Below are 12,302 nucleotides of genomic sequence, written 5' to 3' on the forward strand. Positions count from 1 at the left end.
AATTTTTTTTACACATCCACAGATGAACCTCGGCAGACTATGGGGGGGGGGGTGCGTACGCACCCCTCGCACGCCCCCTGCGTACGGGCCTGCACTCACTCACTCACCCACCCACCTCAGCAAATAACACCAATTTAACACGTGATAATAATGTTTACTGCCACTCTATAGTTATGATATTTTATACTATAGGTGCAGTTAACATGTAACCATGCATCGCTGGTTTCACCTGTGTGGCATGTCAGTACACAGGTGAAACCGACCAAACTAATTACCATGTGATCATGCATGCTCGTAGTTGCACATACACAGACGTCTAATTTTAGACTGACATTGTATTTATGTCTATATAGCCACTGACCTAGCTTGCTATTTTATGTTTACGTTTGTGATTTGAAGGTAGCTGGGTTGACTGCAATAACACATACAGCGGGACAAGCAAAGCGCTTTACAACCTTGTCATAAACGCTCTTAGGTCATTTTATGGAGTAACAGTTTAGTACAGTACAAGTGGTTACACAATGATATAGATCTTCTGTGCAATGGCAGCCAGCACGACCAAGCCTGCGGATTTATTACCGTACAGGAAAAGAAACCGTTCACAGTAAACACAATACGAAATTAAAAACTGTAAAGAATAACAGCGATTATACAAAGTACGATAACAAGATGGACCCGAGGTAAGCAGAAAATATAAAATCGTATAATGTATAATTAATAATACAGGATTTATACTACAGTTAACCGATAGGAAGGACATATTTTATTTAACGACGCTCTCAACATATTTTATTTACGGTTATATGGCGTCGGACATATGGTTAAGGACCACACATATATTGAGAGAGGAAACCCCGCTGTCGCCAATTCATGGGCTACTCTTTTCGATTTGTAGCAAGCGATCTAGTTTTTATATGCACCATCCCACAGATAGTATATACCACGGCCTTTGTTACAGCAGTTGTAGATCACTGGCTGAAACGAGAAATAGCCCATATGGGCCCACCGACGGGAATCGATCCTAGATCGAGCGCGCATCAGGCGAGCGCTGTAACTGAGCCACGTTCTGCCTCAGTTAATCGATAGAGTAGGATTTGTCATTTGTCATATTCAGTTCTGTGATTCTACAATAATTACACACATTATATGCACAGACATACACACCACACACACACACACACAGACACACACACACACAGGCACACACACACGCGCGCGCACGCACACACACACACACACACACACACAAGCACGCACTCAAACCAGTTCTAGCAGACACCTGTATTAAGAAGCCACCTGTCTTAAAAAGTATCTTTTTGATACACCCTTTGTTGCCTGCTTGACACAGGTTTGATTGTATATATTACATGTAACAGACGTTTAGAAGATGGTAGTGTCGGAAGAGTGTGTGTGTGCGCGCGCACGCTCAGCTTAAAGGTGCTTTCGAACCACCTTGGTGAATCCATTCAACTGATTGTTTTTTTCTCGTTCCAACCAGTGCACCACAACTGGTCAAAGGCCGTGGTATGTGCTTCCCTGTCTGTGGGAAAGTGCTTATAAAAGATCCCTTGCTGCATTAGGAAAAATGTAGCGGGTTTCCTTTCTAAGACTAAAATGTAAAAATTACCAAATGTTTGACATCCAATAGCCGATGATTAATTAATCAATGTGTTCTAGTAGTGTCGTTAAACAAAACAAACTAACTTTTTTCTTTCTTTCATTATTTCTTTCTTCTTTCTTTCTTTCTTTCTTTGAATAATATTTATTTCTGTTAATATTTAAATTGCATAAATATATTTTTGTCGTGACGTTTATGTAAGGCATAGTATAGCAAGTTGTATAAATTGTGTCTTATCCATTGTTTTTTTTAAAAATGCAATAAAATATGTTTCAATTAAAGTGTTCAAATACAAACTATTCTTTATGACTTACGACAATACTGTACGAGTTATTTTAATGAACTATAAACTCGAAGGAAGGAAATGTTTTATTTAACGACGCACTCAACACATTTTATTTACGGTTATATGGCGTCCGACATATGGTTAAGGACCACACAGATACTGAGGGAGGAAACCTGCTGTCACCACTTCATGGGCTACCCTTTTTCGATTAGCAGCAAGGGATCTTTTATATGCACCATCCCATAGACAGGATAGCACATACCACGGCCTTTGATGTACCAGTCGTGGTGCACTGGCTGGAGAATAAACTCGATGTAATGAAGTTAAATTAAATTAAATGTAACCTATTCCAGCTTTATATAGAAAGTGCATTACAAAGATTAGATTAGCATCACACAGCTTAGCCTAGTCGTTGAAGTTGATTGCTCCAACCGGCCTCGGACATAAGGACATCGGACATCGGACATAAGGTTGGCAGGTACTGTGTTCGCAGCCCGGTACCGGCTCCCACCCAGAGCAATTTTTAACTACCTATTGGGTAGGTGTAAGACCACTATACCCTCTTTTCTCTCACTAACCACTAACAACTAATCCACTGTCCTGGACAGACAGCCCAGATATCTGAAGTGTGTGCTCAGGACAGCGTGGTTGAACCTTAATTGGATATAAGCACGAAAATAAGTTGAAATCAAATGAAATGTTTGCTCCACGAGTACTTGGGCGCGGGCTGAGTCTAGCAAGACTCGAGTACCCGTGCAAGGAAGAGCACTCTCATTTAAATATATTGTTTACGTCATTCTGCCACATACTCGCCGCCGGTTATCATATATAGGGCTATAACTTGCCTGAACCTTTTGTGGATATAGGTACGTTAATAAAATACCCGTAACCCGTATGGCTATGAGACATGAAGGGAAAACAAAAGTCGAATGTGTGGAATGCAATACAATGGCATGATTTGGCATCCATATTCAGCGCTGGAATTAAGATGCAAAATGCTACTATTATAGTATTTTACTTGTTGATTCCGTAGTCTCATTATAATCTAGGGTAAGTGTCGAGTACTCGAGTCGGGGTCGAGTTTGACCCTAGTGTACTCGAGTCCAATATTTTAGTCATCACAATACATGTATATGTAAGACTGATGATCTGTAAAAGTTGTGGTTAATAATGAACTGAACTGAATTTGAATTGAATGCATAAACACAAACTCCTACATAACACGTGGTAGTTAAAACGCTTGTTTAATACATGCACGTAATTGTCATGTTTTTCTTTAGTTCAACCAAACGTCGATTTCACAGCGAGGTGAAGTTCCAGAAACTGCGGGACAAGACAGGTTATCGCTGTTTTTTCACAATGTTAATAGGTAAGGACCACGTAATTTGATTGAATTTGTAAACAATAATTGTAAAAATAGAAAGTTTTAATGAAATGCAGTCTAGGCTAGTTAAATCTTCTTTTAAGTAACTAATCTTGGCCTAGATCCCGATGTACCCACCTTTTCTGTGTTTTAGTATAAAGTATAGTTGTACAAATAGAAAGTTTTAATGAAATGCATTATATAGATGTAGCGAAGCAGTCTTGGCTACTTAAATAAAAATGTTTAAGTAGCCTAACTAATCTTTGCCTAGATCCCGATGTACCCACCTTTTCTGTGTTTCATATAAAATATTATTTTAACTACGATCAGAAACACATTAAATTATTCAAAATTGATAATATAAGCACGAAATTGTATTAACATTTAATTTAAGGGAAAACAAAAAAGGTGTAATGTTCGGCTGAGAATACTTTACATTGTCTGTCAGGTCAGTGCCTTTAAAATGGTATCTTACTGGCCATGTCTAAGCTTGCTGGAAATGGTAATGTCAGAGACAAGAAGATACCATGGCGGAGCAGCATAAAGTTCCGATTTCAGTCAAACTTGGTTGGTTACTGCTCGAAATCAAAGGAAAGGAATATGTGTGTTAACAACACCTCGGTACCTTTAAACTACGACAATTCTAATATGTCTATTTTGACACTTGGTCTAGATATGAGAATGAGAGACAACCTGCTGTAACCGCATAGGCTGCTCCTAACGAACAGCTTCAAGGGATCACATTTTCACAGTCGAAGGAAGGAAGGAAATGTTTTATTTAACGACGCACTCAACACATTTTATTTACGGTTATATGGCGCCGGACATACGGTTAAGGACCACATAGATATTAAGGGAGGAAATCCGCTGTTGCCACTTTATGGGCTACTCTTTTCGATTAGCAGCAAAGGATCTTTTATATGCACCATCCCACAGACAGGATAACATATACCACGGCCTTTGATATACCAGTCGTGGTGCACTGGCAGGAGCTTTCACAGTCGATATCTAGTTCAGTCGGTAGAGTGTTCGCCTGAGGTGCTTGGGTAGAAGGATCGAATCGGTGAATTCATTCTCTGATTGGGAATTTCCCCGTCTCATAGAGTGCCCTGCGACTGGACTAGTGGCATATCAAAAGCCGTGGTATGTGCTGTCCTGTCTGTGTGAAAATGCATATATAAGATTAAAATGTAGCAAGTTTCCTCAAAGATTGTATGTCAGAATTATCAAATCTTTAACATCCAATAGCCGATGGTAAAAATGTACAGTTTCCTCTGACGATTATGAGTAAAAATTACCAAAGGTTTGACAACCAATAGCCGATGATTAATAAAACAATGTGCTCTAGTGGTGTCGTTAAACAAAACAAAGTTTAACTCTTCATAGGCACGAACACACATAACACGGTTTTTGATATTCCAATCATGGGACACTGGTTGAAACTGGATAAACACCCGACGGGTCCACTCTGCCACTGAGCTAAACCAATCAAAATGATGAAACCTTTAACGCATTAAAAATTGTATCTCTGTGCAAGTTAGAGTCCAAAGAATATTCAGACACAGTTACAAAAATAATACAACCATGAACCTCAACAATAATACGATTCCTACGCAGAGAGAAAAATCAATGAAATAGAAAGAAGGAAAGAAATGTTTTATTTAACGACGCACTCAACACATTTTATTTACGGTTATATGGCGTCAGACATATGGTTAAGGACCACACATATATTGAGAGAGGAAACCACACTGTCGCCACTTCATGGGCTACTCTTTTCGATTACCAGCAAGAGACCTTTTATAGGCACCATCCCACAGACAGGATAGTACATACCACGGCCTTTGTTACACCAGTTGTGGAGCACTGGCTGGAACGAGAAATAGCCCAATGGGTCCACCGACGGGGATCGATCCTGGATCGACCGCGCATCAAGCGAACGCTTTACCATTGGGCTACGTCCTGCCCCAATGACATGGAATTACACATACATATAAAATTGTCGGTGGATTTATTTTTACAACATTTGAGTCTAAAGAATATTCAAACATAGCTACAAAATAAAGCAAATATGTACACTAAAATGCAATAATATAAAAAATTAAAGTATTTTTGTTTAATGACACCACTAGAGCACATTGTTTTATTAATTATCGGCTATTGGTTGTCAAACCTTTGGTAAATTTGACTCATAGTTTTCAGAGGAAACCCTCTATATGTTTCTGTTAACAACAAGGAATCTGTTAAACGCACTATTCTACACACATGTCAGCACATACCACAGTCTTTGATATACCAGTCGCAAGGCACTGGTTGGAACTGGAGAACACCAAATCAGAGAATGGATCCATAGAGGTAGTTCGACCCAGCGACGCCAGCTCCCCAGGCTGGCAATAATATAAAGTCAGGATTCCAATTACTAGATTGTAGTTGGTCGATTCCCACATAGAACAAAAATCAATGAATTAACTCGCTTGCTGGTAAAGTCGGTGGATCCCCATTTTGTTGTGAGTATCGAGTTCAGATCACCATGGACAGAGAGGCTGGCCTTGTTTTTGGTTCGTATAGTAAAAACGAAATACATGTAGCGTATTGGCAACAGAGGCTTTGCCAGGTTTTTGTGCATTCGAATACCATTTGCGAGATAGTGTACTATTGCTGTTATGTAATAATAATCTTTCATTTCTGTACCATTAAGCTTGAGGGTATAACTGTAACATAATATATAATACATTGATTTTATGTACATAATGCATGTTACATTTATTTCTACTAGATAGAGGAAATTTTATTTGGCAGCAGTAATGGTACAGTATAATACGAAGAGAAATGGCTGTGAATGCTTTGTTTCAAATACCGACTAAATCAATGTGCTCTAGTTTTGTCGTTAAACAAAACGTATACCGACTGTTATTGATATGTTTAAAATTCAGTACTCGATCACGTGTTACGTCCTAGTGTTGCTTGTAAAACTCTTCCAACAATTGTTAGTCTCATTCAGAACATAATTAGGCGAACCGAAACTCTAGTGGTACAGGTTTTAAACACACAGTTCAATTCTTTATTAACTTTGAGCTTTACAGCTCATCAGTAAACAAAGACAACGGCTGCATATAGTGCAGGAGATGCAAAAACAATATAACAGTGATTACATAATATAAACATAATGTAATACACATTTGTACATAATGGTTTGATATTAATCATAAAGTGTTTCTTAACCTGTTACACACTGGAGGGGTATACTGTAGCTTAGTGGTAGAGCGCTTTCTTAAGGTACTATAGGTTAAATGATCGATTGTGTATATGGCGATTAGTGTATTAAATGCTATTATATATACTGTATTGTCTGATGGAAAGTGCATATTATATCCCGTTACTATTATACAGGAGTGACCTATGTGGCGACAGAAACGTTCTTTTCTTGTTATTTACAGCAACTTTCTTTTCTTATTATTTACGGCAACGTTCTTTTCTTATTATTTAGACCAAGTGCCACAATCATATTATATTAAACGCCAAGTACCCTGAGTCCGCTGAGTACAATTGTCCTTTGTTTGAAGGGTTCCGTTATAAATATGCCCTACCTGTATCAGAGCGATACAAAACTAAATTTGAAATCCCTCAAAAGGAATAGAAAATGAATATTTGTTTACCAACAAGTTTACCATCAAACTCATGCAATTGCCCGTGGCATGTTGTTTTTGACGTAGACATTTTCTTAATTACAAGGGTTTCTCACAATACTAGAATTGTAATCCGTATTTTTCATGCGCGCGGTTTTAAATGGCACAGCGCGGGCACGGCACGCGGAAAAGTGACGCATTAAAATATCGATTCTGTGTTATCAGTAGCAGTGTTTCCATAAAAGCGGCGCGGGCTTTGATAACAGCACCCATACCGCACCCGTACCTCCTCAAAAACCACGCACATGGAACAAGTCCTAACGAGTGGTTATTTTGACACTCGATTTGGTCATCATCATTCATTCATTATCATTCATTCATTATCATTCAACTTATTTTCGTGCTTATATCCAATTAAGGTTCAAGCACGCTGTCCTGGGCACACACCTCAGCTATCTGAGCTGTCTGTCCAGGACTGTGTGTTAGTTATTAGTTGGTTAGTGGTTAGTGAGAGAGAAGAGGGTGTAGTGGCCTTACACCTACCCACTGAGCACTGGGTTGGAGCCGGTACCGGGCTGCGAACCCTGTACCTACCAGCCTGTAGTCCGATGGCTTAGCCACTGCGCCACCGAGGCCTGTCTCGATTTGGTCGATTGAAAAGCAGCAAGGGCTCATTTATATGCATTTCCCCATAGACAGAAGAGTGCACATCGCGGCCCTGGATATAGGCCTACCAGTCGTGGATCATTGGTTCACACCTCAGACTAGCTACATGACGTCCCATTAAGCTCACCATATCCAATTTTGGGAACTTCCCAAGATTCGCCAACCATTGGAAATGCTCAGCAGATATTCGCCATTTTCATAGATCACAGACGTGATACGCAGTTACACGAATATGTACTATTAAACAAATATTCATTAAGTGTTTTTTTTTTAATTTTGTCTTTCACAGTTATTATAATCATGATGGGGCTTCTGATCATCATAGGATTTCCGAAAATTGTAATTGGTAAGTGGTATATTTCGCATTACCCAATTAATGTCGCATGTTGCATGTTGTTTTAATGATACCAACACTTAGCAGTCAGTATGGAATTTGTATTCCCGTGTGAGCTATTCTATATGACATTTCTGTCCATAAAATTAAAGGTCTTGGTATGTGCTATTCTGTCTTTAGGATGGTGCATATAAAAGATCCCCTGCTGCTAATTGAACAATTTAGCGGGTTTCCTCTCTAACACTATACGTCAAAATTACCACATGTTTGACATCCAATAGCCGATAATTAATAAATCAATGTGCTCTAGTGATGCCAACCCCCCAACCCCCCCCCCCCCCAAAAAAAAACAACAACAAACAAAACAACAACAACAACAACAAAAACAAAACAAAAACATATGACAGGTAACACAAAATGAGAAAACCATCATCTCATTTTTATTGCACTACCAAGTGATCAACATGTCAACAAAGCTGTGATCTGATCACAGAATGTCACTAAACATGTCAACTTTACCAATGTATTTATGTCACGAGACCTCATACATCATTAATTAGTCCGTTTTGTGTTCTTGAACCTCGCAGGTGTTGAATACCTCACGCTGTGTCCAGTGGCTCCCTACGTGCCGCTCTACCTACTGGTGTCCGGGGTCGTGGGGGTGTCGTGTCCGCTGTACAGCGTGTACGTGTGGATGTGCGTCTTCGACAGGACGAGCACACACAGGGAGAACACCGTGTGGATGCTCATCTGGACCGTCCTCGCCCTGGCGATCCCCGTCATTCAAGTAGCAGGTGCTGTACTTTATCTAACCCTACCTACCTAACCATCCCCGTCATTCAAGTAGCAGGTGCTGTACTTTATCTAACCCTACCTACCTAACCATCCCCGTCATTCGAGTAGCAGGTGCTGTACTTTATCTAACACTATCTACCTAACCATCCCCGTCATTCAAGTAGCAGGTGCTGTACTTTATCTAACCCTACCTACCTAACCATCCCCGTCATTCAAGTAGCAGGTGCTGTACTTTATCTAACCCTACCTACCTAACCATCACCGTCATTCGAGTAGCAGGTGCTGTACTTTATCTAACCCTACCTACCTAACCATCCCCGTCATTCGAGTAGCAGGTGCTGTACTTTATCTAACACTATCTACCTAACCATCCCCGTCATTCAAGTAGCAGATGCTGTACTTTATCTAACACTACCTAGCTAACCATCCCCGTCATTCAAGTAGCAGGTGCTGTACTTTATCTAACACTACCTAGCTAACCATCCCCGTCATTCAAGTAGCAGGTGCTGTACTTTATCTAACACTACCTACCTAACCATCTCCGTCATTCAAGTAGCAGGTGCTGTACTTTATCTAACACCATCTACCTAACCATCCCCGTCATTCAAGTAGCAGATGCTGTACATTATCTAACCCTACCTACCTAACCATCTCCGTCATTCAAGTAGCAGGTGCTGTACTTTATCTAACCCTACCTACCTAACCATCCCCGTCATTCAAGTAGCAGGTGCTGTACTTTATCTAACACCATCTACCTAACCATCCCCGTCATTCAAGTAGCAGGTGCTGTACATTATCTAACCCTACCTACCTAACCATCTCCGTCATTCAAGTAGCAGGTGCTGTACTTTATCTAACACTACCTACCTAACCATCTCCGTCATTCAAGTAGCAGGTGCTGTACATTATCTAACCCTACCTACCTAACCATCCCCGTCATTCAAGTAGCAGGTGCTGTACTTTATCTAACCCTACCTACCTAACCATCTCCGTCATTCAAGTAGCAGGTGCTGTACATTATCTAACCCTACCTACCTAACCATCTCCGTCATTCAAGTAGCAGGTGCTGTACATTATCTAACCCTACCTACCTAACCATCCCCGTCATTCAAGTAGCAGGTGCTGTACATTATCTAACCCTACCTACCTAACCATCTCCGTCATTCAAGTAGCAGGTGCTGTACTTTATCTAACCCTACCTACCTAACCATCCCCGTCATTCAAGTAGCAGGTGCTGTACATTATCTAACCCTACCTACCTAACCATCCCCGTCATTCAAGTAGCAGGTGCTGTACATTATCTAACCCTACCTACCTAACCATCCCCGTCATTCAAGTAGCAGGTGCTGTACATTATCTAACCCTACCTACCTAACCATCCCCGTCATTCGAGTAGCAGGTGCTGTACTTTATCTAACACTACCTAGCTAACCATCCCCGTCATTCAAGTAGCAGGCGATGTACTTTATCTAACACTATCTACCTAACCATCCCGTCATTCAAGTAGCAGGTGCTGTACTTCATCTAACACTATCTACCTAACCATCCCCGTCATTCAAGTAGCAGGTGCTGTACTTCATCTAACACTATGTACATAACCATCCCCGTCATTCAAGTAGCAGGTGCTGCACTTTATACAGGTCTAACCATACCCACCTAACCGTCAGAGTTAGTATTGAGTAAACAAAATACTTTAAAGTTTGATATGGCTCCAGATCTTTGTTGCACACCCTCGTCTGATTGATCGGAGAGGTGCAGGACACCGCACCTCTTATTTTGATCCATATTTCTTGCGAAAACGAGTATATAGTTTAATAGTGCCAAGTGTACATAGTTTACAAATCAATATTATTTGAGCCACTGAGTCAGGTTTAGATGCACGAGTCATCCCTTGTTTGCTTGACAACCTGTATGAGATTCCATTCCTCAACATTTTGATCAGTGCAATGTTTATGTCTTTGAAAGTAGCCCTTCTGATCTACGTAGTATGTACGTAAACGCCATTTACTTTTCTTAAGCTTAAACTATAGATATTCAATCTTGGCGTAGATGTATCTAATATTTGTTAGCATTTTAAATTATAATTCGGTACCTACGTGTACTTAGTAACATTTTAATTTACTTTCAGGTGGACCCTATATAATTTACATATATTCTACGACGGGGAATTATTCAGCTAATTGTGACGTCTTAAATTACGGAATAGGCGAGAGAAATAACACAAACAGATATCTACAGTCAGAAGATCAAGCAGATTATGATCAAAATAGTAGCCTATCAACTGACACATTGGCAGTGTTTAATTCCTCTTTGATATCCAATCCAGAATATACGTTCAGTGGTATTAAGAATGAGAGTGATTTCCAACCAACTACCCGTAATTCCTCATCATGTGTTTCCTGTGATCGTGTTGTGATGGAGTGTGCTATTGTCACGGTGGTCATAGAATACACATTTGTGACATTGCCCATGATTGTGATGAGTATTGCCGTTATATCGTTTAGAACGCAGTATTCCAAAGGAAGGGGTTCCTGTACGTGCTGCTAATACCGATCGGAAAGGACTGCTCTATTTGTTGCCAGTAGCAATGCTATTGTCAAGATGATCCTCAGCCAATATTGTACGCAAAATTAATGTTTTATCTGTGATATCGCACATTCTTACTCAAATGTGTCTTGTTGTCAACACCATAATGCTATAACCATTCACCACTGGCGTAGGAAATGGGGTGGGTGGGGGTGAGGGTGGGTGGGGGGGGGGGCAAGGGGCATGTGCCCCCCCCCACTTTTCTGATACTTTGCTTTATATTTGCTTTATAATAGTGTAAAAGTGTGTGTAAATATAAAAGTGTGCCCCCCACTTTGTGGCACCTTCCTACGCCACTGTTCACATATTATTTTAACTAGAATAGAATGGAATGGAATGGAATGGAATGGAATGGAATGGAATGGAATGGAATAGAATAGAATAGAATAGAATAGAATAGAATAGAATAGATGTTTAACGACACCCCAGCACGAAAAATACATCAGCTATTGGATATTGTAACTAAATATTTGTCTTGAGCGTAGTCGTCAGAGGAAACCCGCTGCATTTTTCCTAATGCAGCAAGGGAACTTTTATATGCACTTTTCCACAGACAGGAAAGCACATACCACGACATTTCACCAGTGGTGGTACACTGGTTGGAACGAGAACAAGATCCAATCAGTTAAATGGGTCCACCGAGGTGGTTCGATCCTACGACCCAAGCACCTCAAGCGAGCACTCCACCGACTGCGCGAAATCCCGCCTCATGTTACCATGACGAAACTGGACTAAAATGATTGAGTTTTCTCTTTGTATTTTGTATTTGTTTCTTTGCTATTAATACATACTTTATAGTCATCTGTATTATAAAACTTGGTGTCATGACTGCGTGTATTTAACTGATGATTATGGATGACACCACCTCCACTCCTCATAATGTTTTAAAACGCATTCCACCACCACCACCTTTAGAATTGTTGAACAGCCCCTGGACTCGCTTCCTACTCCAGAAAACCCTATTACATTACCTCATTCTGCTGATTCCAAAAGATAATTGTTGGCCATGTTACTGTCAAGTTACATCC

The 12,302-nt window shown here is 40.3% G+C and overlaps 1 protein-coding gene across 2 annotated transcripts; it reads left to right on the top strand.

Annotated features, from left to right (window-relative positions):
- Positions 1-368: 368 nt before the first annotated feature.
- On the top strand, positions 369-11,452 carry LOC121384044. Of its 2 annotated transcripts, XM_041514225.1 has the most exons (5): positions 369-680; positions 3,185-3,273; positions 7,849-7,905; positions 8,481-8,687; positions 10,817-11,452. In XM_041514225.1, exons 1-5 carry the CDS (start codon positions 670-672, stop codon positions 11,233-11,235), a joined length of 783 nt encoding a protein of 260 aa, XP_041370159.1. In that variant the 5' UTR covers positions 369-669; the 3' UTR covers positions 11,236-11,452. The 2 variants fall into 2 exon arrangements, with proteins under 2 accessions (XP_041370159.1, XP_041370160.1); XM_041514226.1 differs by lacking the exon at positions 3,185-3,273.
- The last annotated feature ends 850 nt before the right edge of the window (positions 11,453-12,302 follow it).

The sequence above is a fragment of the Gigantopelta aegis genome, chromosome 10 (genome assembly GCF_016097555.1).
Source record: "Gigantopelta aegis isolate Gae_Host chromosome 10, Gae_host_genome, whole genome shotgun sequence".
Lineage (NCBI taxonomy): Eukaryota > Metazoa > Mollusca > Gastropoda > Neomphalida > Peltospiridae > Gigantopelta > Gigantopelta aegis.